The following is a 27,090-nucleotide window of genomic DNA, read 5'->3' as shown; positions in this document are numbered from 1 at the left end:
ATGGTTGACAATCCAGAGCAGTATTTCTCAGACCTATTTTCTGTGAAGTTTTAGGGTTCTTGGAAATGTTTCAGTGGGGTAGGGTTAGACAAAGGAATGGTAGAGCTATAAATATTTTATTCCTAAAATATTATACAGTAGTATATAAAGTAAAAGTTTTCTACATTATACATTGGGGTTCCCTGTAAGATTTTGTTTAGGAAGAAAAATGGTACTGCTTCTTAAAAAAGCCTAGTAAAAGTGCCTTTATTATTATTTTTTGTCCTAAAAGTGTTATGGGTATTTTTATTAGATTTAGAGAAAGTACTTTCTCTAAAAGTGCTTTTTTAATTATCTATTTTTTCCACCCTAGTTATTAAAATTACTAGAACAGCGTGTAATAAGGAGTATAATTTATATAAGCTCTAAAGGGAGATTTTTTTTAAAAATAAGCTTATCTTGCATTTGAAAAGTGTTTCAGCAGTTCAAGAAAATTTATAGCCTTTTTTAAAATGTCATGAATAATTATTTTGATCTTAGGTACCTCAAAGGAAAACACAGTCGGGTTGCTTTGATCTGGATTCTTCATTACTCCATCTGAAAAGCTTATCATCTAGAAGGTATTTATCTTAGGAGCCATTTGTGTGTATAAAGCAATGACATAAAATTCTGGTCTTTAACAATAACATTGACACTAAATATCAAAATTATAACAGGGATCTTATTTTCCAGTTGGTTCTCATTTGCAATATGATTTCACACATGCCCACAGAATTATTTAGAATGAATGAGGAAGAAAGTAAGACAGTGAAGAGCTACCATATACTGATCATCATAATAAATCAGCACTTTATATTATTTCATATATTTCTGGTCATTCACCTCCTTTTTTGCCTAATGCTTCTTTCCCAAAGAGCCTTGGCTATTTTTTCTCAAGTTCATAAGTAATACTCTGATTATATTCTTTAGTTACATAGTTGTTATGCCTTTGTATTCTTTAACTGAAAATGAAAATTGATACAGAAGTTTGCGTTATTACATATTTCCAATAGGTGTCACTATTTAATAAAAATTCAACCTTGAAAACTTCTAGGAAGTTATAAAATAATATAGATTATAAAATCTAATCAGGAATTTGAAACTAGGAATTTTATATCTTAAAATTTAGTTACATTGATTTTTTTTTATTATGATTATGGGTATTTTAAGTAAAATTGACCTGATTCTTCTACTTTAATTTTGGCATAAATAGGAAAATATGGTGGTTAAGTAATTTTTTTAATAATGTCTCCTTTTGATGATTTTTTTTTTCTAGTCCTCAGCCATGTTTAAACATTGGAGATGATCCAGATGTTCATGAAAAACCATTTTTGAGTTCTAGTGCTCCACCTATAACAAGTCTTAGTCTCCTAGGAAATTTTGAGGTAATGTATTTTGAAACGATTTAAGAATTAAAACTATTTAACTTAGATCAAGGGCATCATTTTATGTCTATAACTTTGTTAAAAGGAAATAAATAAATGGATTCTATTTTCCCAAAGCCTAGAAATCACCTTTTTTATTTTATTTGTGAGAGGGGACATTAGGAGACTTGGCGGTGATGTCTTAGAATTGGGTAACTGGAAGAAGATATAGAGGATTTTGGTGTCATCAGGTGGATGGAAGTATCTATTACTTTAGGGATGAGGGTGGACTTTTGTCCGCACCATTCTACCTCCTGAAATTGGTTCTGGGACCCAGGAAGGATCATGATGGGATGACAGCAGGCTGTTCATGATCAAGCAGGTTGATTTTCAAAATCAAATGGGTTCTCTGTACTATTCTCACAATTCTTCTATAAAGAAACTATTCTAAAAAATGAAAATGTTATTATAAAAACGATGAAATGGTTAAGGATCTCTGATATATACCTGCTGTTTTATTTAATGTGAATATTTCTGCTTGCGATCATGTGTTATCATGGCTTTGGTGGACATAAAAAGAAAAAATATTTTGTCGATTACTTTTCCATGTCACTTTTAAGGTTATCAATTCAGAGATATTGCACTCTATCTTTCCTTGTTATCAATTTAAAATTGCACAGTCCATTGTGAGGTTTGGGTACTCTGTAATCTTTGCACTTAAGAGAAATTAGAAGAAAAAAATGAAAAAAGAATGTCCTTCCTTCCTGCCCTCCTTCCCTCCTTCCCTCCTTCCCTCCCGGTAGAGATTGAACCCGAGATCTTATACATGGAAGCAGGCATTCAACCACTGAGCTATACCCACTCCCTGAGAACAGTTTTTGATATATGAAAAACTTAGGAAAGAGAAAATGATTAAAAGACCAATGTATTTTCTTTTCAAAGAATGCTATTTGACATAGATTATCAAATGACTTAGGGAAAAAAAGTAATTCTCCTGACACTGCCCACCCTTAGGCCCTCTTTAACTTATAATGAATCTGATGCTCTCTTCAGTAAATTACAAAAGCTATTTATTATACTTACTAAGTTAGACTCTGTTTTGCAATAATAAAAAGTATTACAGGGATAGATTTAAATTACTAAACTGACAATAATCTGACACTTGTGTTAAGAAGCAGAGCAAAGTTTTAGCCCTGTAATGCTGTTGAAGATTCACGAAGTTTTGACATTACTTATGGGGCTTTGGTGGAGCCTAGAAACACATTGACCCAGACTAATACCTAAATAAAAGACTGTCCATCTGATTTCTGTTGCTAGTTCTTTTTTTTTTTTTTTAGATTTTTATTTTTTATTTCTTTCCCCTTTCCCGCCCCGCCTCCCCCCTCCCACAGTTCTTTTGGGTCCATTTGTATTCTTGTCAGCAGCACTGGGAATCTGTGTCTCTTTTCGCTGTGTCATCCTGCCGCATCAGCCCTCCGTGTGTGCGGCGCCACTCCTGGGCAGGCTACACCCCCTTCGTGCTGGGCGGCTCTCCATACGGGGCGCACCCCCTGCGCATGGGACTCCCTTACTCAGGGGACAACCCTGTGTGGCAGGGCACTCCCTGCACGCATCAGCACTGTGCATGGGCCATCCCACCACACGGGCCTGGAGGCCCTGGGTTCAAACCCTGGACCTCCCATGTGGCAGGCAGATGGTTCATCCGTTAAGCCAAATCTGCTTCCTGTTAATTTTTTCTATTAGAGAAATTGTGGGTTTACAGAAACGTGATGCAAAAAATATAGAGTTCCATGCATCTGCCCCCATTATTAGCATTTTGCATTAGTGCAGTACCTTTGTTAAAATTGATGAGAGAATATTTTTATAATTGTACATTTACTATCCTCTATAGTTTACATTAGGCTTCACTGTATGTTGTTTAGCCCTATAGTTGTTGATTTTCTTTAAAATTTTTATTTTAGTAACACATATCATCTAAATTTCTCTTTTAATCACATTCAGATATGTAATTCAGTGGTGTTAAGTACATTCACAATGTTGTACTACCATCACCACCATACACTTCCAAAACTTTTCCATTACCACACACAGAAACTGTACCAATCCAAGCATTAATTCCCTATTCCATACCTCAACCCCTGGCCCCTGATGAACTTGTATTCTATTTTCTCATTCCTCTGAATTTGCTTATTCTGATTATTTCATATCATTGAGATCATATCTGTGCTTTTGTGTCTGGCTTATATTACTCAGAACAATGTCTTCAAGGTTTATCCATGTTGTTGCATATATCAGAATCCTTTTTTCACAGCTAAATAATATGCCATTGTATGTATATCACTTTTTGTTATCCATCTTTTAAAGGACCCTTGAGTTACATCTGTCTTTTGGTAATTGAGAATAATGCCTTTTCAAACATTGGTGTGAAAATGTCTGAGTCCCTGCTTTCAATTCTTTTGGTTATATACCTAAAAGTGGGATTGCTGAGTCATGTGGCAATTCTGTACTAAACTTTCTGAGGAATTGCCATACTGTTTACTACAGTGGCTATATTATTTTACATTCCCACAGGAATGAACTAGTTTTCCTATTTTTCCATATGCTTTCCAACACATATTTTCTGTTTTTAGAAAAGTAGCCATTCTAGTAGGTATGAAATGATATCTCATTGTGGTTTGTTTTTTAAAAAAAAAAGATTTATTTTTTAAATTTATTCAACCCCCCTTTGTTTGCACTCATGGTCTGCTCTCTGTGTTTGTTCATTGTGTGCTCATCTTTTTAGGAGGCACTGGGAACTGAACACAGGATATTTCATGTGGGAGGGAGGTACCTAGTTGCCTGAGCCACCTCCACTCCCCCCTTGTTGTCTCTCATTGTGTTTATTCATTGTGTCTCTTCATTGCATCATCTCATTGCACCAGTCCATTGCATCAGCTCACTGTCTTGCTCATCTTTTAGAAGACACTGGGAACTGAACCTGGGACCTCCCATGTGGTAGGCAGATGCCCAACTGCTTGAGCCACATCTCCTTCCCTCATTGTGATTTTAATTTGTGTTTCCCTAATGGCTGCTGATGAACACCTTTTCATGTGCTTGTTTTGGCCAGTTATATATCTTTTTTAGAGAAATGTCTATTCAAGATTTTTGCCCATTTAAAAAATGGGTTTTTATCTTTTTGTTGTTGAATTGGAGGATTTCTTTATAGATTGGGGATATTAAACCCTTATCAGGTATGTGGTTTCCAAATATTTTCTCCCATTTGTTTGGGATGTCTTTTTACCTTCATGGTAAAGTCCATTACACAAAAGTTTGTAATTTTGATGAAGTTCCATTTATTTTTTCTTCTGTTGCTCATGATGTTGGTATTAAGTCTAAGAAACCATTGCTTAACATACATAACACAAGGTCCTGAAGATGCTTCCTTATGTTTTCCCCCAGAAGTTTTATAGTCCTAATTCTTATATTTAGGTCTTTGATACATTTGGAGTTAATTTTTATATATGGTAAGAGGTTTGCTCTACTCTATGGCTTAAAGCCAATAATCCTTTGCACCAGCCCTCTGTGATCTGAGTGTTTCTTATACTGATTTAACTGTCCACAAGCTGCTTCTGCATGTGGGGCAAATTCTGGGATGGCATGCCAGAGACTAATGTCCTGGTTTAGTCCTTTAGGCTGCTACCTGGTAGACTGACACAAAGCATACGTGTCCTCTGATATGCACATAGAGGTTACTCAGCTCCCTCCAAAAGCAGGACCAGGAACCAGTGTTGAAAGCACAGCCTGGCTCCTCACCAAGTTAGGTAGGCAGTGGGAGAGGGACCAGCAAGGACGTCACAAATTTCCCTACCCTTTTTTTTTTTCAAGTTGCCTTTTTCTTGATTTGGTACTTGCCCAATTACCGCAGCCCTTTAACAGTTTTCCTCAGCTCTGATAAAAATAGCTTTGCCAGTTTTTGCTAGTTGTTCAAAGATTCTGTAGGGGAACTGAATGGAGTGTCTCACACTTAACTGACTGATAGTCTGGCTTTATCTTTCTTTTTTTTCTCTATTTTTTTTTTAATGTTACATTAAAAAAATATGAGGTCTCCATATACCCCCCACCTCTCTCACCCCCCTTCTCCCACACCAACAACCTCTTCCATCATCGTGGCACATTCATTGCATTTGGCAAATACATTTTGGAGCACTGCTGCACCACATGGATAATGGTTTACATTGTAGTTTACACTCTCCCCCAGTCCACCCAGTGGACCATGGCAGGACATACAATGTCCAGCATCTGTCCCTGCAGTCCACCCAGGTCCAAGTCCTGCAAATGCCCCCACGCCACGTCTCTTCTTCCCACTCCCCACCCTCAGCAGCTACCATGGCCACTTTCTCTGTCTCAATGCGACATTTACTTCCATTACTAATCACAATACTTCCAAAATAGAAAATCAGTAAATCCACTCTAATCCTTACTCTATTTCTCCATCGTGTAGACCCCGGGATGGTTATGTTATCTGGCTTTATCTTTTGATGCAGTTTCTGTGTATGACCTATTAAGTTTTCAAGTATGTCTCTGTGCCTAGAACCATGAATAGGCACTGTAAGGGATGAAAACATTTAGACTATTATCCATGTTCTAGTAAAGCCTATTTTTTATTTGTGGAAATAAAAATGACATGCATTGAACAACAGATCTAACTAATGATGAAGTTTAAGGAGAGTTCAGTGTAGGTTGGAATAATGAGTAGAGCCAAACTTTATAGGATGGTAGAAGAATAATGGGGGAGAAGAGTGCCTTAGGTCATATGATCAGCAGAAAGAAGGACATGGAAATTGTAGAAGTCAGAAAACCAGGGGAGGGGGGGAAATTAAATAAATAAATAAATCTTTTTTTTAAAAAAAAAAGATGTAATAACTAATGTTATTAGCATATTAGAAAAAATAAAGGGTGCATATTAACATTCTAATTTAATTTAACTTTTAATATTTGATCTTGTCTTCCAGGAATCTGTCTTGAATTATCGTTTAGATCCACTCGGCATTGTTGATGGTTTTACTGCCGAGGTAGGGGCAAGTGGTGTTTTCTGCCCCACACATTTGACTCTTCCAGTTGAAGTGTCATTCTACAGTGTTTCAGATGATAATGCTCCTTCTCCTTATATGGCAAGTATTTTGAAATTGCCTTTTCTATTGAAATCAATACAATATAGTGAAAAATGTCTTTAAGCTTAAAGAGCTTTAAAAGATTTTTGTTCAGTGCTTCAAAATATTTAAAGCATTTCCTAGGAGAAACTTGAAAGCTGAATTGAGACTAATACACCAAAATATTACCTCACAACCTCTTTTAGAGCCAGCTCTAATAACAAATATTCTCTTTTGCTTTTGAGGATGGTGCTGAAAGTTTGCTTTTTGAGGCATTTTTTAAAATGATAAAAATTGGTTATAAAAATAAATATTTTTAAAATTCTTCATTTTCCTGAGTTCATGCAAATTATCAAGTGTTTAACTGTGTAATCCAGTACTTTAAGGTTTGCCTTCTCACATGATCCTTCTCTCAGTAGAGTTTGGTTGAGGAGTTTGAGATCTAATTGTTCCATGAGCCTCTTCTACTCCCCCTTCTCCTGTTTGGTTTGTTTTTGGGCCATTTTGATCAGGCTAGGGTTCTTTAGAATACTAGATATTTCTGATTTAGTGCTAATGCTTTAGTGGAGAATAAGATAACTAAGAGGAATTAGAACCCATTCTGAACTTTAGGATCCTATGGTTTCATATTCTTATTCTGTGTATCAATGGATTGTAGATAAAATAAGCCTTGAACTATAAAAAACAATACCAAGTCGTGGTATATGATTATTATCAGCCCTTTTCCAAAAGACAGCAAGAAGTAGCTGACAATGTAGATTTTTAAAAAGTTTACTGTGATGGCGCCAAATACAGAGTTAGATTTGGGTTATCATATTAGGTGTTACTTTGTGAAATACATATTTCCATAGGCATAGAAATATAGCTCTGGCCTTGCTACTTGACTTCCTTGCTTGCCACCTGGCCCAACTGCTGGCCCTTATTGCCTTCCAAGTTGTTGGGGACATTGGTAACAATGTATTATATTAATAAGAGCTATGAAAAGGAAATTATATGTGATTGAGAAACAAAACAGAGGAAGTTAACAGTATACTTTTTCTAGAACTTAAACATGGCCTACTCGTTATTATCCCATTTGCTCAAAGAAGGTTGTTTAGGATTACTCCATTCCAAGGGAGCAACTTTTAGTCAATAGCCTGATCACTTGTTTGATGCTTTGATAGAAAAAGTATTCTCCTGTCTGTTTATTTATTAAACATTTTTTTCTTAAAAATTTTTACACTTTGAGTCAAAGTCATGAAATTGTGCATTTGTTATTTTCAAAGACAGAGACACTTTGCCAACCTGCCCGGTTGTCTACATGTGCAACCTGTTACTAATTTTCCGAAGAAAGATGTACCACTTTTTTCCTTTGGGTGTATGGTTTTGGGGGAAAAGAAAACCCTGCTAATTTTGGACAAATTACCAAATGGAAAGTACCATTGAGATAAGCTCAGTACCAGAATAAATGTGTATCATAATGGGTTACATACAATATTAGAATATAGGTGTAAGGATATCCATTTTACTTTACCAGGACATCAGGAAGTTTCATCATATTCAACTGGAACATAATAGTAGAGAACAGAAGATTCCTAATGTCTGTAATCTATTATTAGTGGATAAAGTCCTTGATAACCGTTAGGATGGCTTAGAAATGAGATAAAAGGGAAAATTGGCTGAAAATCAACTCAAATAAATACCCTTGAATGACATTAATGAGCAAGGAGTAATTTGAACTATGTTTTAAGAAAAGCAAGGCAGCATTACTCCTTGACTTTGATTGACATATAAAAAATGAAAGATTAAGAGATAAAGGATTTTGTTACTCTGTCTCCAGGAAGTACTGGAAGGTACACACAGATGGTCACACCTTTTGAATAAATATTGGAAGTGTAGTCAACCAGGTTACTGAATTGAGTGCATCTGTCCTTTAAGAACACCTGTCTTTCCTTTTCTCTAATGATATTATTCAGTCAACTTTCTATTATATTATTTTTTCCCTCAGTCATTACACTTATTAGGAAATAGTTGCCTTTGAAAATGACCTACACCAAATCTTAGATCACAAATATTTCCTACTGTAAATTAATAAAATTATTTGTGAGGCAATCTTATTATATTTTGGCAGTTTAGTCTCTTAAAAGCACTACTCATGTTTTGATTATACATATCATTGACCAGAGGAGCTAGGGTACCAAACTCTTCTTGTTACTTTAAAGTGAGTAACCTTGGAACCTCTCATTGTAAATTACTCTCAAAGGGAAAATTTTAGCACAGAAAATGCTATCTTTATGATGTAGAGGTGGTACAGGACTTTTTAATTAAATAATCCCTTAAAGGTTACCTCAGAAGCATGTAATTTCTCTTTCCAATTCAGAGTCAGTGGTAACTCTTGACTGATGTGAGTCAATGGTAAAAATGTCAAATGTTAAAAAGCATAAAGCATTTATCTGTTCAGAGACTATTACATAGTGAAAACAGGGAGAAAGGTCTAAAGCAGGTGTGCAAGTGGCAAATTTATGGTATGGCGTGCATTATTATTATGTGAACAAGGCCATATACAATTTCCTACTATTTTTAATTAACCAAATTAAGATACATGTCTTTCAGTTTTTCACTTAGCTTTGCACATTCTCCTATTCCACTATAATTAGAAAAGGAATTTCTGAGTAAGATTTTGACCAGTTTCATTTATCTTAACCATATTATTCCATCCTAAAATGTCAGAATAAAATGTGGTATTCTTCTGTATGGTAAATACATAACTTTTTCTGTATGGTAAATATATAACTAATCTTCTGTTAGTATGTCAACTAATTAAAATGATTAATAGAATTATAAAATGAAATGATAACTTTAATAATAAAATTAATACTAAATAATGTCCTAATCCCTTCCTAAAATCCCTAATTTGCCAATGTAGCCACTGATCTTAACATTGCTTAGAAATTATTGTTGTTGTGTTTCCTTAAACTTTAAAGTTTTAAAAATGTATATTCTTTCTTTATAAATTGATCTAGTTATTATTGTGTTCTAAAAACTATTAGTATTATATGTATTAAAGCAAATAAAGTATAGGCTTGGCAGTAGTTTTTGCCTCCTCAGTTTTCCTTTATATTAGTTTTTGCTGGGGGAAGGTGGTGAGGAAGAACAGAAGGTATTATCTGTAGCAATGTGATTATGAAGATAGTTATTATTTAGGTATATTTTTCTTTCTGGAAATAGAAGAAGAGGGGTATTATGTACCATTTTTCATGTAGAGAAATGTCTACATTCTGCTCATATCAGAAAAGTGTTATATATAGTACCTCATTAAGCAAGGAGAGCAAATTGTAAGAGAAAGATAATTAGTTTCATTGCTGTTTTGTTAAGGGATGTGATTTGTTGAATTGGAGTTTTCATGCTTTAAATGACCATGTGATAAATGGTAAATCAGATTTGTGTCTATCTTTTCAGTGCATTGAGTCAATTTCCATGAGCATTTTCCAATATTAATATAATTTAACAGTCTGACGTCAAATGCTGTTCACTAGGAGTTGAGGGATTCACAGGTCACGTCTGGCCTCTGCTGCTACCCTTGTCCACACCTTTTACCCTCCACCCTTGGTCTAACTTTCAGATAGATATGTACCTGACAGAACAACCTTGTTTCCTTTTTACATTTACATAAGGTTGGCAGGTTTTGGCAAGTTTAATGTAAAATAATGGAATCGTGAAACATATCACATGTAATTATTTGTTCTACTTAATTACCTTTGAAGAAGTATTAGCCTAGTTAAAACAAAGAATCAGCATTCATTTTTTTAAATCTCTCTAAGAGTTAAGTGTCACAATCATACCTACAGTAATTTGGCCATCCTGCCTATCAAGAAGCTTTTACATATTCAATCAGAATTTCCCTTGTTTTAATTTTTACTTATTTCCCATTGTTTAGATTTCAGCAGTAATTAGAGTAATTAGAATAATTGGTGAGCAGCCTCCTCAGAAAAACTACTTCATATACTAGAGGACTACTTCTCAAACTTTAATGTAGTGCTCTACATCTTGTTCAAATGCAGGTTTTGGTTTGGTATGTCCGAGGGAGAGGCCAGAAATTCTGCATTTCAGTTCACAGGTGATGCTGAGGATGCTTGTCCAAGGACCATTTTTTGAGTACTAGAGGACCTCTATTGTCACTTTTCAGACTTCACCAAGTTAAATGACCCTAATTTAGCTTTAACTTTTACTGAAACCTTAGATTTTAGACCTTCATTCCATAGTGTTCTGATCTAGAATCATTTTGGATTCTTAGGTTCCTTAATAAGTAAATGTCATTACCACCTCTGAGAGAAAAACCAAAAAAAGCAATACTTGAGTATGACCCAGTTTAAGGTCTTGACTGTAAAGATTTGACTTCATTTTTGGCTAATCTGTTACCCATTTCTGACTTTTAACATGTCTAAAGACCAGTAAATTTGTTTTGCTTCCTCATGCCCCACCCCACCCCCCACCTTATGATACTTGGGTATAATCCTTTAACTCCTTTTCTTTCCTTTTTCTCTTACATCTTCATAATAGAAAGTTCAAGCGGTATGGCCACTAATATTATATGTTATTTATTGCAACTCTCCAGAAAGAACATTAGATTGTTTTATACTCATAGAATGTATCTCTATTAATTCAATTTGAGTTTTTCCATTAAGTAGATTTCTGAAATTTTAGTAATTTACATGATTTATTATTCTTATTATTAGTCTTTTATATATAAATATGCATCAGTTTGTACTCAATTTGTCTTCTTTTATTTTAAGGGTGTGATTACTTTAGAGTCCCTTGGTAAAAGGGGTTATCGAGTACCTCCTTCAGGAACAATACAAGTGGTATGTGTTTTATAGCCTACAATTGCAATAATCATTCTCTCACATACATATAGAACTTAGCCCTTTCTCCTGCTACTGCTGCTGCAACAACTTTGGTAAGTAACAGTGGGGCTGCAGCTTTGTTTGGAGTTTCCCTGCTCTGCCACAGGAATGACCATTTGGGGACCTCCATAAAAGGAAAGCATTAATAAACTAATAAAGGTGAATACTTTAGAAAAATAGTATATGGTAGTTTGCTTAACATGAATAGAGCTATTTTAAAATAAGAATTTGATAAATACCTTCTATTTAATATGAGCCAGACTGAGATTGACCTATTTAAAAGGAGACCCCAAATATTAGTATTGCTTTGGCAGGAAAACTTGGGAAACAAAATGATATCCCTAGTGTAATAATTTCCCATTTTGGAAAACTGGGATGATCACACAAATCAGAAATCAACTCTCAGGTCAGAGCAGGCATCATTCCTTTTGATCTAGGCATTAATCTAGTTCTATCCTAGAGAATCCTTCTAGCTCAGAGCAGTGCTGTGTCAACCCTGGTCTAGGTTTTCAGAAGACTGATTTGATGTGAAAACCAGTTTGAAACTGAGGTCATGTCTAAGTCAGACCCAGGATAATCCTGGAAGCCCTCAAGTCTAGTACAGAGTTGGTTCTTACAGACTGAAAAGGCTGGTACCTCACACTGGGGATCTGGTCTTAATCTAGTAAACTGTTTTATGCCCTGAGGCCTCAGTGAGTTTAGTGTTTTGAAACATACTCATCACCCTTGTTCCAATACTGTAAGAATTCTGTATGTGTGTTTATTTCATATTACACCCTAATGAAACATAGTACTATGCAATATATATGTGTTTATATTGCTATATATAAAAATTTTACTGAAGGAATACCACTGTATATTAAAGTGTTTTATGTTGAAATGGATTTCTTGAACTAAAAGAGTGATAATCTTTTGTTTTCTTGCCCCTGGCTATGTAGCTCATGAGAAAGTGTGGGTCACTGGAAGCTAGCTGTAAGTTTTCATAATAATGAGGCATAAACCCAGAGGCAGCACATTCACCTCTTATTTGAGTACTGCCAACATTAGTGCTTAATTTTAAGTCTGAAATTTGGGTATGTCTTTCATTCCTTTTATAGTTTAATGATGTATAAACACAGTTTGAACCCCTGTTTTTCTAGTGTTGTGGTTGTTAAATGTATTAGTCTTAATCTTAAGACTCACTAGGACTTCAAAAATTGGATCATAATTTTGATATATTTCTCATTTTGATTCAGTGAGTGATGTCCAGTGCCACGGATGAGCTTCTGAAAGCATGGGCACCAAGTTACCTATTGATGTGTTGGTAATTTGGTTAAAATCAGATCAGCAGTTTGGGATTTTGTTTAGAAATTAGTACTTCTAAAAATCATATTCCTTTTATTATTCATATCCACGAACCGATTTAATTCAATTTAGTCTTCACTAAGGATAAATGTTTTGCTCCATTTTGAAAATGATGATTAAACAAAAAAGCCTAGTATTCCTGCAAGTTTTTAAATGAATCCAAGTGTGAGAATGCAAAGTATATAGTTTACTTTGAATCTAATAATATTGAACTTCAATTTCTAAATTTGGAAAAATTTTAAAATAAGAAAAATCTTTTGAGTACCTTTTTGTTATAATTATACTAATGGTAGAAATAATTGGGGTGTTTAACTCAGTATATATCGTGCTATATACTAGTGGAACTATTTCATAAAACTGAAATCTGAAAGAGGAGAAAAGTAATGTATTGCCTATTAATATATTTGTGACTGAAGATTAGTTTGTTATAGGATTTTATATTGTAAAGAGAAATAAATAAATTATTTTTAAAATGTTGAATAGTATTATATATACTTCTGAAATTTTATTAACTTAGTCACTGAAATTGAATTATATCCTACTGAAATTACCTTATTGGTAAAGACTTTTATTATTGGTACATTTTCAGTCAAATCAATAAATTACTGTTTTTAAAGAATAGTTTATTTATTGTTTCTTCAGACCTTATTTAATCCTAATAAGACTGTGGTGAAGATGTTTGTTGTGATATATGACTTGCGAGATATGCCAGCCAATCATCAGACATTCCTACGACAAAGAACTTTTTCTGTACCTGTTAAACAAGAAATGAAGAGAAGTATTAATAAAGAGAACATTCGATATACAGAAGAACGGTTATTACGCTACCTCATACATCTGAGGTAATGTTTTAAATTAATATGGAAATATATTTAAAAAAACAACTCTAAAAATTATTACAAAATAAACTGTGGGAGCAGATATGGCCCTAGCAGTTGAGTGCCTGCTTCCCACATGGGAGATCCCCAGTGCCTCCTAAAAAAAAAACAAGCAAACAAATGAAATAAAATAACTCAGGGGAGCCGATGTGGCTCGGTGGTTGAGCGCCAGCTTCCCACATACTAGGTCCTGGTTCAATTCCTGGCCTGGCACCTTAAAAAAAAGAAAACAAAATAACGACAAGAAAAAACACACAAAACTGTGACTTTAGCTAGGCTAGTGCCCTTGGACTTTGCTTGGCTTGAGAACCCTTCCTGCAGTCTTTATTACTTGAAGAATTAGGGGAGTTGTCATCTATAGTTGGGTAATTCAAAATATTTTTATATCAAAACAGATGGTGGTATTTAACTGCTGATGTATCTGGGACTGTTTCTAAACCAATGCTGTGCAATAGAAATACAATATGAGCCATATAGTAATTCCATATTTTTTACATTAAAGAAAAGTAATAAGGGTAGGATTAATTGAATGCATTTTATTTAATGCAACATATCCAAATGTTTTCAACATATAATGTAAAAATTGAAATATTTTATTTTCTTTTGTTGTACCAAATCCTCTAAATCAAGTGTGTGTTTTACACTTACAGTACAATTTAATTTGAACTAGCTACACACTCAAGTGCTCAATAGTTACTTATGGCTTGTGGCTTCTGTATCAGGGAAGTTTTTATCATTCATTTGTTCACTTGTTGAAAAAATATTTATGTGCCAGGCATATTTCACGCACTCAGAAAATAGCAGTGACATAATCTCTGCTCACATAGAGTTTATATTCTAGTGGTTCCATCAGTAATGTCTTTTCCTTTAACTTTTGTTACCCAGCTCACAGCTCTAGGTTGTGAGAAACCATTTGTTTGCCCTTGGGGTACAACCTGTCAGCATCCTAGGGTATGGTTTTCAGCCCTGAAATTCCAGTGTAGCTTTCAGAATTAATGAGCAAGGCAATTGGGTATGAGTGCTCAGTAGTCTTTTTCCTGTAACTCTCCCTTAAGTTTTTATTTTTTTTTTTAAAGATTTATTTTTATTTAATTCCCCTCCCCTCCCCCGGTTGTCTGTTTTCTGTGTCTTTTTGCTGCGTCTTGTTTCTCTGTCCGCTTCTGTTGTCGTTAGCGGCATGGGAAGTGTGGGCGGCACCATTCCTCGACAGGCTGCTCCCTCCTTCGCGCTGGGCGGCTCTCCTTATGGGTGCACTCCTTGCGCGTGGGGCTCCCCCACGCGGGGGACACCCCTGTGTGGCACGGCACTCCTTGCGCACATCAGCACTGCGCATGGGCCAGCTCCACACGGGTCAAGGAGGCCCGGGGCTTGAACCGCGGGCCTCCCATGTAGTAGACGGAGGCCCTAACCACTGGGCCAAAGTCTGTTTCCCACCCTTAAAGTTTTTAGTGCCATTCATAGTAAGTCCTTAATCACTTCAGTGACAGTAATTTATCTTAGCCTTACTTCTTACAGTAAGGAGCCCTACTCATAAGGAAGAGGCACCTTTCATTTGGGGCCCAGGCTCTTGACTTTGCTATTGTTGATGACCACTAGCTATCTTTCAATAGAACTGCCTTGCAGGGCTGTTCTGAAGTGAATAAGGAGTTAGATGTAAACTCAAGTCCCATGTTTGAAAAAAATCTATTAACTTAATTGGTTTCCCTCCCCCCAAAATTATTGCTTAATTAATGCTCTCCTCTTGGGGTTTTCTGCCTGATATTTTTCATTTGAAGGACATGTTGAGCCAGTACAATGTTTTTAAGCCAACCTGATACTGGGCTGACATGTGCCTGGTGGGAAACGTTACACAGATTGTGGGGATGAGAAATCTATCAAAAACAACCTGGAAGACTTTAAAAAAGAGAAATGGTGTGAATAACATCTGTTAAAAGAACCTCCCAGCCTAACCTAGAAAAAGATTCAACTCTCTAATTAAGCTTCCATTTGACACCATTCTTCTTGAAGTTTAACATTGTACCCATATGTGACATTCACCAAAGTAAAAATCAACTACCCCAGTTTTTATAATCCTCACATGACTGGATACTTCAAATGCTATAAAGAAACCTCCTTGGGCAAATGTATCTTCCAAAACTCACTGTTCTTCAGATTGGGAAGGTGAAAAACTTGAGAGAGGAGAAATAAGTCAGTATCTACAAATCTACTTTAACATATATAATTGGCTACCAGATCTTTGAACTAATTTAAGAATAAAGTTCACAAACCCAGAGAGTATTTCTGCTTACGCTGAGGGAAAGACAAGGAGAAATTAGTACCACAGGGTGTGTTTGACTATCTGCCAGGTACATTTACATGATTAAGGACTCTAGCCTCCTATATTGTTACATTCTTTTTTTGTACTAAAATATTAGCATGGGATAGAAGTGATTTCATATACTATTGTTGTTGTGGTGGTGGTGTTTTTAGGATGTACAGAGGGGTTAAACCCGGGACCTTGTAGAAGGGAAGCAGGTGCTCAACCACTGAGCTACACCTGCTACCTCTTGTACTGTTTTGATAGCTATTTTCCTTTCACTACTAACTTTTCTCTTGATGTTTACGGTGGTTAGACTTTACTATTAAAAAATATTTTTAAAATACACTCTGTTGATGATAGCAGTCCTTTCTTATTCTCTAATTGCCTTCAAAATTTGACCATTTTCTGGGAGTAGACGTGGGTCAGTCAGTTTAGTACCTGCCTCCCACGTGGGGGGTCCTGGGTTCAATTCCTGGTGCCTCTCGATAAAACAAACAAGCAAAAACAAATGATAAAACCAGTTCAGAAAGCCAATGTAGCTCAGTGGTTGAGCACTGGCTTCCCACATATGTGGTTCAATCCCCAGCCCCTGGTACTTCAAAAAAAAAAAAAAAGAAAGGTGACCATTTTCTGTGGTGGCTTTTCAAATGTGGAGTCCACTTGAATCTACCCAAAATCACAGGAGCCCAAGTTATGTAAAATGGATCAGTCTTTATAACTAAAGGATGCTATGGCTGGAAAACCCAAATGTGAACTGGAACTTGACACTGTAGATGAGGAAAGGTACATGTGCCATGGTGTCAGGGATGAAAAGTAAGAATATATTTGAGACTCGGTGGCAGCCTCTGCGGAGACCAGACTTCTTTAGCTCTCATGCCTCACTCAGCTTCCTCTGCAACCATGTCTGACAAACCTGAAATGGCTGAAATTGAGAAATTCAATAAGTCAAAATTGAAGATGACAGAAATGCAAGAGAAAAATCCACTGCCTTCCAAAGAAACAATTAAACAGGGGAAGCAAGCAGACTGATCGTAATGAGGTGTGCACCACCAGTATGCACTAACTATTCCACAAGCATTGGCTGCTGCTTTTACTTCTTTTAGCTGTTAATATTGTAAGATGCAAAGAGTTTGGATTGAGTTTAAATCAAAGAATCGAGAACTACTGACAAGAAGAGCTGTGCCTGCTTCTCCCATCTGCCTGTCTGGCTGGCAGGGAAGGAAAAGAACTTGCACGTTGGTAAAGGAAGAAGCTGGATGGGATGACATTGAAATCTAAGTAAAAGCAAAAGTAGGTCCAAGGGGTCTTACAGGCTGTAAAATGCAGTTTAATCAGAGTGCCTTTTTTTTGTTGTTCAAATGATTTTTAATTATTGGAATGCTCAATTTTTTTATATGCAAATAAAGTTTTAAAACCTAAAAAAGTAATATATTTGAGGGAGGTGGACATGGCTTAACTGATGGAGCATCCGTCTACCATGTGGAGGGCCCAGGGTTCGATCCCCAGGGCCTCCTGACCTGTGTGGTGGGCTGGCCCATGTACAATGCTGGCCATGCTCAAGGGATGTCCCACATATAAGGAGTGTGCCCTGCAGGGAGGGCCACCCTGCGTGAAGGAAGTGCAGCCAGCCCAGGAGTGACACCACACACAGGGAGAGCTGACACAGCAAGATGACACAACAACGACAACAAAAAAAAATAGATGCAGTTTCCCAGTGCTGCTGGATAATGCAAGAGGACACAGAAGAACACACAGTGAATGGACATGAGAGCAGATAACGGAGGGGAGGTGGGGAAAGGGAGAGAAATTTAAAAATATATATATATTTGAAATCCCAGATGTATAGGAAGAAACTAGGTATTTTAACAAAAGAGGGAGAGGGAACATGGAGCCTTTGGGGAATAATAGTAAGGAAGAGGTATGTGCTTTAGCAATGTAAGACCTTAAATATTATGTGGAAAAGTTAGTGTTAACATTGTAGTGAGATGAATTCTTCTTGCTTTCAAAATGTAATTACTCAGGACTGTTTGTTTTAAAGACTCATTTCCCAAAATGATACATCTTTTCATTTGTTTTAGGTTCCAGAGTTCTAAATCTGGAAAGATCTACCTCCATAGAGATGTACGGCTCCTGTTCTCTAGAAAGTCAATGGAAGTTGATAGCGGTGCTGCGTATGAACTCAAATCTTACACTGAATCGCCAACAAACCCTCAGTTTTCACCAAGATGTTAATGAGTAACTAAAGTATTTGCTCAGTACCCAAGTCTGAAAGTAAAAAGTAGCATAGAACAGAGTGTACCAAATTAACAACCAGAGAGTGGATCCTCTCCTGTTACCCTGGACCAGTTTTTATTAAAGGATTCCTGGAATGAGATCTACATATTCCAAGTAGACTGGAAACAATCATGTCCTAATCCTTTTTGTACTGTTGAAACCACTTCATTGGACGTGTTGCAATAGAAAAGCCCCCAGTTAGATTAGTGTTTACATGTTTTATTTCTCAGTTATTTAATATTTAATGTTTCCCTTAATACTCAAGTGATGTTTGTCTCTAGTGTTCTAATGTAGCACAAACCCTATGTAAAATCATACTATGTATTTTTGACATTAACGTTGAAATCTGAAATATATGCACAAATCTTTAATTTTGTGTGAGTGTTTTAAGTGCTATTCATTTAAGTTATTGAAAATGAGAATGAAATGTTGAGCTTCTTTAAGATTAATGCACTATGCAAGCATGTATACTTTCATTTTTATATCTCTCAAGTTAGTTTTTACCACACTCCATCCAGGTTGCTGTCTCACATAGTAGCCGTTTAACATGCTGTATTGACAGTGCCATGCAGACTAAGCTGCTTCACATTTCCCTTGCAAGTTCAGATCATCATGCACATTCATATTACTTTTAGGTATTCCTTATCCCAAAAGCAGTTCTATTTTTCCTTAATCATTACTATAGAGACTTTACATTAATTAACATGCTGTCCCATGTTAGATAACTTTCTCAAATTGTTAAAAGAATATGTACTTTGAAAACAAATTAGTATTTATATTGTAAATATATTAAAAAAAAAACTAAGAAATGTGTATTTGGCTTTTATTTTTAGATGAGACATTTAAATGCTTTGGTGAATTTCTGGTAACTCCCTCCCCCCTTCTGCAGGAGGGGAAAGTTATCTTGAGCTTGTCCTAATTTATCACTTCCTCATTCAGGGTCATAATGGAAAGCATCCAACAACTGGGAAACCACCAAGCAAGGGGAGTCTGAGTGCATCAAAAGTCCCACTCCCCCATCCCTATCACCCACCCGTTTGGAAATAGCAGAGTGGTTTTAGATGTTTGTGCTGGGATGATGGGCAGCAACAGATAAGATGATAAGGCAAAGAAAGCATACTAGGAATGCTGGGAGAAGCTGTTGCGTGCTGGTTAGAATATACACCATTCAAGTAGGCCAGACCCAGGAGACCTGGGAGTCTCAAACCAGGTAAGTGTTATAGAATTAGGAGGGGGAGAGGTCTTTGTTTTGGGACCTAGCTGATGGACAGGCTACTTAAGAGAATCTGGCCAGATGATGAGTTCGTGGCTGCAGACTGTGGAATGACAAGCTTCTTATAAATTTCCTTTAAAATACCAAGTAACAGAAAAGACTATATTCCGTGAAACTGAGGCAAAAAAGTTCTTTGGTACAAATTTATGAAGATTTGTTCTTAATCTTCAGACTATAATGAAAAGAACATGAGACAGGGAGCCAGAAAGCTTAGAGTATAGTCCTAGCTCTAATGGTATCTGATGGGACTAGCTCAAAGAATCCCCTAAACTTCCTGGTTCTGTGAGTTAGAAAGTGAGGTGAGAGTATCTTTATTTATTTATTTCTCTCCCTTTCCCCGCTCCAGTTGTCTGCTCTCTGTGTCCATTTGCTGTGTTTTCTTCTGTGCCCGTTTGTATTCTTGTCAGTGGCACCCAGAATCTGTGTCTTTCTTTGTTGCATCATCTTGCTGCATCAGCTCTCCGTGTGTGCGACACCACTCCTGGGCAGGCTGCACCTTTTTCACGCTGGGCGGCTCTCCTTACGGGGTGCACTCCTTGCACATGGGGCTCCCCTACCTGGGGGACACCCCTGCATGCAGGGCACTCCTTGAGCCCATCGGCACTGCGTGTGGGCCAGCTCATCACACGGGTCAAGGAGGCGCTGGATTTGAACCTTGGACCTCCCATGTGGTAGGCAGATGCCCTATCCATTGGGCCAAATCTGCTTCCTGAGAGTATCTTTAATATGCCTTCTATTCTTAAATGCTGTCATCCAATTCTTGAAATAAGTACTTCAGTATGTATATCTAGATTTCTTAATACATTTTGGCAAAAGTCAATATTGGTAATTTTATGTAATAGTATATTAATAGTAAATTCAGATACTATTTGGGAAACAGCAAATAGTTAAAACATCAGAATCCTTTTTTTTTCATAGAAAATGTTTTTGTTCTTTGACCTACCCAGTTTTTATCCCCAAACTAAGTGATGTATGTTATATGCAGGTTTCTTTTTTACGGATACCATACTGCAGTCTTTCCAGAATTCTTTTTACTAAATGGGCTTCTACTTTTCTCAGATTTTTTTTTTTTTTTTTTTTTTTTTAGTTGATAGAACCATCTGGGTGCATCTTCTTATGCTCTTCCTGGCAAGTTTGCCCAAAGGAAGTATGTGCTACTGTTCTGTCTCTTTACTTCTTAGGGCCTCTTTTGCCCATGGTGTTTTTCTTCCATGAGGTATTTCACCCAGGGCCTATCTGCTCTCATTTGCCCTGGCACTAATTTTATCACACTGGTTCTTTCTCTACCCTTCTTTAATCATAGGCTGAGCCTTTACCACACTCCTGTATTGCTCCTCTTTGTATTTAAAGATTGTTACAGTTGAATGTTGCTATGCAGGTGAAGATACTAGCAGACAACCAACAGTGCTATCCATAGAAGACAAAGAGATCTCCTTTCACTTGGCAGTTTTGCAGATTAATTAATAAAATGAATCATAACTTATAACTTCCTTTAAAAAGGAACTCTATGTCACAAGAAACCTGCAGAAAGTCTTTGGAGATTTTCATATCAGATGAGAATGTTAAGATCTGTTATGAGAATGAATATATATTAAGAAGGAAGTAATGAAATGTAGGTAGGATGGAAGATACCCGAAAAAAGTTTCCCCTCTCTTGCCCTTCCACTCTCCCCCCACCCCCGAAATCTGTTATCTCCAGAGGGTTAAAAAAGAGGAAATTTTCTTCTAAGACTTCATCCTTGGGATCCCCTGATAAGTTTTGTGAATGAAAGAATGATTTTTATATTTAATTTTTAAAATTATATAATACATTAGGTTTTTTCCACACTACATAAGTGTAAAAAGTCAATGTGAAAGTCCCCTATCTGTAGCCACCCCTCCACTGCTACTTTTCAGAGGTGGTTACTGATAAAAAAAAATTGTTATATAACATTCCAAATGGCCTACTAGACCTAGGAACAAAGAATTAACCTAAATGGGAAGTAGGCTTTTCAAAATGATAAAAAATTTCACTCAATCCCTAAGACTGTCTCTATCATCCAATTCTACTCTTTCATGCTATTCTTACAATGGACTGTGAGAGAGATGTCAAACTTAGATGCTGTGGGACGAGGAAGAGAATATAAGAATGTCTACTCTGCCAGGCACTGTTGGTATTATTATTTAATCGTTAGAGCCATACTTCAAGGAGAGTATGGATTCCTCCTACAGTTAAAGAAAAGGAGGCTTTAAGAGCTTGTTCCAGGTCACATGGCCTGGGAGTGGAAAAGCCAGGATTCAAATTAGGTCAAAGTTTATCTTTTTCACTATTCTACACTGGCATTTTGTTTCTTACTCTTTGCTTTTTACTTTCCTTTTTTATTTTAAACTAAAGTATGGCTTGGCATTAAAATGTATTCTTCATTGATATTCTTGGAAATAAAGGTTATAACATTATGCGGTAAGTGAAAAATATAATAAGGAAATGTGTATTAATCTTGAGGGGAAAAACCAGTAAGTATGCTTGGAAAGGAATGCCTAAAGCCACCTCAGAGGCCAATCAACTTACTGTACTGTCAGGAGGCATGCAGACACAGTTGAGGACGTTTTAAGAATAGTATTACAAATATTTTATTAGATTTTATTTGATTTTTGATTTTTTTTTTTTCTTTTTCAGGGTGGCACATTCATTGAATTTGATGAATACATTTTGGAGCACTGCTACACAGCATGGAATATAGTTTACATTATAATTTATATTCTCTCTCAGTCCAGTGGGTTATGGCAGGATATATAATGTCCTGCATCTGTCCCTGCAATATCATTCAGGACAACTCCAAGTCCCAAAAATACCCCCATATCACACCTCTTCTTCCCTCTCCCTGCCCTTAGCAACTCCCATGGCCAGTCTCCACACCAATGATATAGTTTCTTCCATTGCTAGGGTCACAATAGTTCTATAGTAGAATACCAGTAAGTCTACTCTAATCCATATTTTATTCCTCCAACTGGAGTTGGTGATGTCCATCCCACCTCTAAATCGAGAGGGGATTTAGATCCCACATGGCTGATGGATGTGATTCTCCCACTTGCAGTTGTAGACCCTCTCAGTTCCCTCGTGTGGTTGACAATCCTCACCTTCCTGTTAGCTGACCTGGGTAAGTCCAATGAACTGGAGAGTCAGTGTTGCAACTCTGCTGATGATCAGGGCCCAGCTGGCACATGGAGACTCCAGAGATTCAAGTCTCTTGAGCACATACCCACCCCAGTGCCAACTACAGGTTCAGTAAAAGTGATAGAAGAGGCATGCGTAAAGAGGTCACATCTGAGTTCAACTCCATCACACTAAGAGGCACAAATTCCAAAGTCGGGCCCACTGGCAAGGCACTGAACTCCAGAGCCATCTGTCATGACTGGAGGACCTGGGTGTCTCTATAGCCCTCAGAAGCACCACTACCTGGGGTTGTATCTACTTTGGCTGTCTCTGAGATCCTGCTGAGATTGCATAAGCACCACCCCTCTGATGACCTCCTGACTCATTTTGAAGTTTCTTAACCATATAAACTCATTTGTCTTTACTATTTCTTCCTTTTATTCAAGATCTTTTTCTAGTTGCATCACCAGCTGGTGCTTCATAGTAATCCCTCAGTGCCAGGGATGCTTATCCCTGGGAGTCATGTCCCACACTAGGGGGAAGGTAATGCAATTACATGCTAAGTTTGACTTAGAGAGTGGCCATGTTTGAACAACATGGAGTTGAACCCCTCTGTGATCTAAAACTTCTTAAAAAATGAAGCCTAATATATTGGCAAACTCAATTAATAGGAAAATGAAATTGTAATTACAGATTTAAAGATTAGAAATAGAATACATAATTTAGAAAAACAAAGAAAAAAATAAATTGGGGTATTAAAAATATTAAAAAATTTTTGATGTGTTGCCTTTCATCACTGAAATAAGTGTTGCCCTGTATGTACAGTGGCAAGGCAATCTCTTTCATTTCTTCCTCAGTGTGTACATCCTTTTTTTTTTTTTTATGTCTTCAAAAAAGTTTTAGGTCACAGTAAAGTCACATATAGTATATAGGGGACTTCCATATACCCAACATCAAACCTTTTTACCCCTTCCCCAGCAATGATCTTTTTACATGTGGATGTTACCTTTGCTGCAACTGATGTTCAGATATTGAAACATAGCTACTAACCATGATTCCATTATGGTTTACATTATGGCTTACATTTTAGACTATACTCTTTTATAAATTTTTGGTGAAATTTAACATGACCTGTATCCATCATTGTATGATCATGCAAAACACTTCCATTACCCCCCAGTTACCCCCTCTTCCATCTCTTCTATTCCTCTCTTCCACTCCCCTCGGGGAGATGAATACAACCAAGCTTCACTGCTTGAAGGACAAGATTCGTAGATACTTGCAACAATGCTGAGGGCTTGACACACTAGTTTGTCCTCCCCCATTGGGAGTCACCCATGCTCTTGAGGGACCCTTCCCTCTATTTGAGAACATCAGCCTCACAAGAATGGGGATATAACACCTTCCCACTCGTTGTATCGTTCTCCACCCACTGATATACTACGATAAAACGAGCACTCACACACTCCCTGGAAGCCTCCTCCAGGTGCACCCTGTGCCAGATGCCCTCCCCTCCCCCACTCCCCTGTCAAATACCTTAAACCAATAACCCTTCCCTATTACATTTTCTAAAGAGTTTTCAATATTATAGTTTTAACCACATACCCGAATAAACTGATTAGGAATCTGTCCTTCCCCCTTTCTGTCTTCCTCACTTCCCTCTCTCCCAGGGCAACAGGAAGCCTGTGTGACAGCTCCCTCTGAAGTTCAAATGGGACCCTGGTGAACCAACTCACCACGGAAAACAATGACTCTCAGACTCTTTGAGAGAGAGCACCCACACCTGGCCAGGAACACTAAATAATGCTCTTGGAAATCTACCAAGCACTTCCTACTATCCCCCTCCCTTAGGTGTGTTGCACAGGACTAGTTAATTGCCCTCCACTTTCTCCCAGACCAATTTTCCCTATCCCAGGGCAGTTAGGTAAATCTGGCTGTCTCAGCAGATTTGCCTCTCCATTCTTCCTGGTTTCTCCTCAAGCCAGCTGGTATTCTCCTCAAAGTTCAAAAAGTGGGGTCCACACAATTGAGCACACTCTCATGAGACCCCTCTCCACCCTTCACCAGAACCCTTCCACTCTTGGAGTTATTCTCCTCCAGCTGTGTGACCTGCAAGGATTGGGGAACACCATGGCTTCCTGCCCTGAGGGAGGGGCTTAGCCATTCCAAAGTTCAGCCTTAAGCACCAGAAACTCACAGTTCTAACTTGAGCACTCTTTCTGTTACGCTCTCTCCAGATTGATGTCCTGAAGCCTCCCACGTTGTGGGTTTCCAAAACAGCTCACTCGGGGCAGGATTTTGTCCCCACTCAGCGGTTCTTCGCAGTTGCGTCCTTGAGGACCTGGCGGCTTCCATTGCCATTGCTGCCACCTGCTGTCTGGGGGTCCGTCCAAGAGCTCCAAGAGCAGGGAGCCTGGAGCACAAGCCCCACAGCCCCAACACGGGGGTGACCTCTGCTGACCCCCTTATTAGATTTTAAAGGTTTAAAGTTTTTATTTGTTTTTTTTCTTCGGAGGTATGGGGGATTGAATGCAGGACCTCGTACATGGAAAGCAGGCGCTCAACCACTGAGCTATATGTTCCCCAATGAGAGTTTTTTTGTTTGTTTTGCTTTTAGGAGGTATCAGAGATGGAACCCAGGACCTTGTACATGGGAAGCAGGTGTGCAACCATTTGAACTACATCTGTTCCTAGGTTTAAAGTTTTTAAGGCCTCTCCAGATCCCCTCCTACTCCATTGTTCACTGTTCTTTCTTTTAAAAAAAAAAAAATTATTTATTTTTATTTATTTATTTCCCCTTCCCCCACCCCTCCCAGTTGTCTGCTCTCTCTGTCCATTTGCTGTGTGTTCTTCTGTGTCTGCTTGTCAGCGGCACCCAGAATCTATGTCTTTTTTTTTTTTTTTTTTTTTTTGCTGCATCAGCTATCCATATGTGCAGCGTGACTCCGGGGCAGGCTGCACTTTTTTTGCACGGGGCAACTCTCCTTATGGGTTGCACTCCTTCTGTGTTGGGCTCCCCTATGCAGGGGACACCCCTGCGTGGCATGGCAGTCCTTGCACACATCAGCACTGCACATGGGCCAGCTCACCGCAGGGGTCAGGAAGCCCTGGGTTTGAACCCTGGACCTCCCATGTGGGAGGTAGACGCTTTATCCATTGAACCAAATTTGCTTCCCTGTTCTTTCTTTTTAGTTCATTTAAAGTTTCAACTTTTCTAGTATATGTGAAGGTCTCTTACCTCACTAAGTCCCCAGAAAAGTGGCATCCTCCACCTTCTACATTCCACTCCCAACACTCAACTTGCTCTCTTTTCAATCATCTGACCTGCTTACTCAGGTAATGATCCCTGAGTTTTTGTTCAAAGAATTCACCATTCATCCCCAAGGTTTTTGGTACTCCATATCTTACTTGGTTTACCTGGGTTGACCTTCCAGTTTCTTCTTATCTCTCCCTTTCATTAAAAATGTATTGTTTTTAGTGTTTACTACAGGTTGATGCAGGCAGACTTCCTCTCTCACTGAGGAATGGATGGGGTGAGATGTTATCTCATGTCCTTCATTCACTCTTATAAACTGTTGAATAAGGGCACCAAAACATGAAAAACACTCCTTATCTATGTAAAGCTTCTATATACCAATTTCTAAACCAGAACATCTTAACTGGCAGTGTGCATCAGAATCACCAGGGAGAGCTTTGGCTCAACAGTGATACTTGGGCTTTGTCCCAGACCTAATGAGAAGCTAAGGTAGTGGGGCTTATCAGTGATTTTAAGTTTTCTGGCTAATTATGTTAATTAAAATTAAAAATTCAATTCCTCAGTTGCACTAATCACATTTCAAATGCTCAATAACCACACATGGCTAGGCACTACTATATTGAACAGCAAAGACTTAGAACGTTTTTATCATTACAGAAATTTCTTTTGGATAGCACTGATCTGAACTGTAAAGATGGTAGTTGGAGCTGTAAGGGTGGAAGTGATTTCTCAGAGAGTGTATAAAACTAGAAAAGAAGGGGTTCTAAGTTCAGAACTGGAAGAATCCTCTCATTAAGAGGCTGACAAAAACTCAACGAAGGAGACCTAAAGGGAATGGCCAGATAATTAGGAGGGGCACTAGAAAATAATTTTGAGAAATGAGATGTTGGTTATCAGAGTTTGCTACTTTAAACTTTCAGGTACACAGTTCATGGCAGAGGGGTGTTACTTGGAGGAAGGAGAACTTCCTAAACACATGCCCCAAAAGGTGCACAGATCTTGATGAATTTACCATTGACCAAAATCTGCCCCCCCAGAACTTAAAACCATCTTTCAGGAACAGATTCTCTTTACCCAAAGTCACCTACACTGAATTTCTATATGTATGTATGTGTCTATTAGATTTTAACCCAAGCTCACAAATACACAGATATAGGACATATACAGTATGCCAATTTATTGGTAAAACTGCAATTGTTAAGATGCTTCAGTAAGCCTAACTAGTGCATTCTCTTTCCTC

General features: G+C 37.5%; 2 protein-coding genes across 9 annotated transcripts in view; one reads left to right on the top strand and one right to left on the bottom strand.

Moving 5' to 3' along the window:
* Nucleotides 1-18,560, top strand: part of ATOSA (atos homolog A) — a 115,874-nt gene extending 97,314 nt beyond the window's left edge. For 5 of the 8 annotated variants that reach the window (XM_058294226.2, XM_058294225.2, XM_071214198.1 and 2 more), the window contains 6 exons: nt 520-599; nt 1,295-1,403; nt 6,374-6,532; nt 11,284-11,352; nt 13,381-13,580; nt 17,994-18,560. In XM_058294226.2, coding sequence (XP_058150209.1) covers nt 520-599; nt 1,295-1,403; nt 6,374-6,532; nt 11,284-11,352; nt 13,381-13,580; nt 17,994-18,147 — 771 coding nt within the window. In that variant the 3' untranslated portion in view covers nt 18,148-18,560. Of the gene's footprint in view, nt 1-519; nt 600-1,294; nt 1,404-6,373; nt 6,533-11,283; nt 11,448-13,380; nt 13,581-17,993 lie in introns of all 8 variants that reach the window. The other 3 variants (XR_011648436.1, XR_011648435.1, XR_009185106.2) reach the window with 1 other exon arrangement.
* The window catches only part of LOC131278011 (uncharacterized), a 43,088-nt gene continuing 30,130 nt past the window's right edge, over nt 14,133-27,090 (bottom strand). The window contains exon 3 of the mRNA XM_071212470.1: nt 14,133-16,837. The gene's annotated coding sequence lies outside the window, so the exon portion shown is untranslated. The remainder of the gene's footprint in view (nt 16,838-27,090) is intronic.

Source organism: Dasypus novemcinctus, chromosome 3 (assembly GCF_030445035.2).
Source record: "Dasypus novemcinctus isolate mDasNov1 chromosome 3, mDasNov1.1.hap2, whole genome shotgun sequence".
Classification (NCBI taxonomy): Eukaryota; Metazoa; Chordata; class Mammalia; order Cingulata; family Dasypodidae; genus Dasypus; species Dasypus novemcinctus.
Note: the sequence above shows the minus strand (reverse complement) of the source record. Positions and strands in the feature narration are given on the sequence as shown.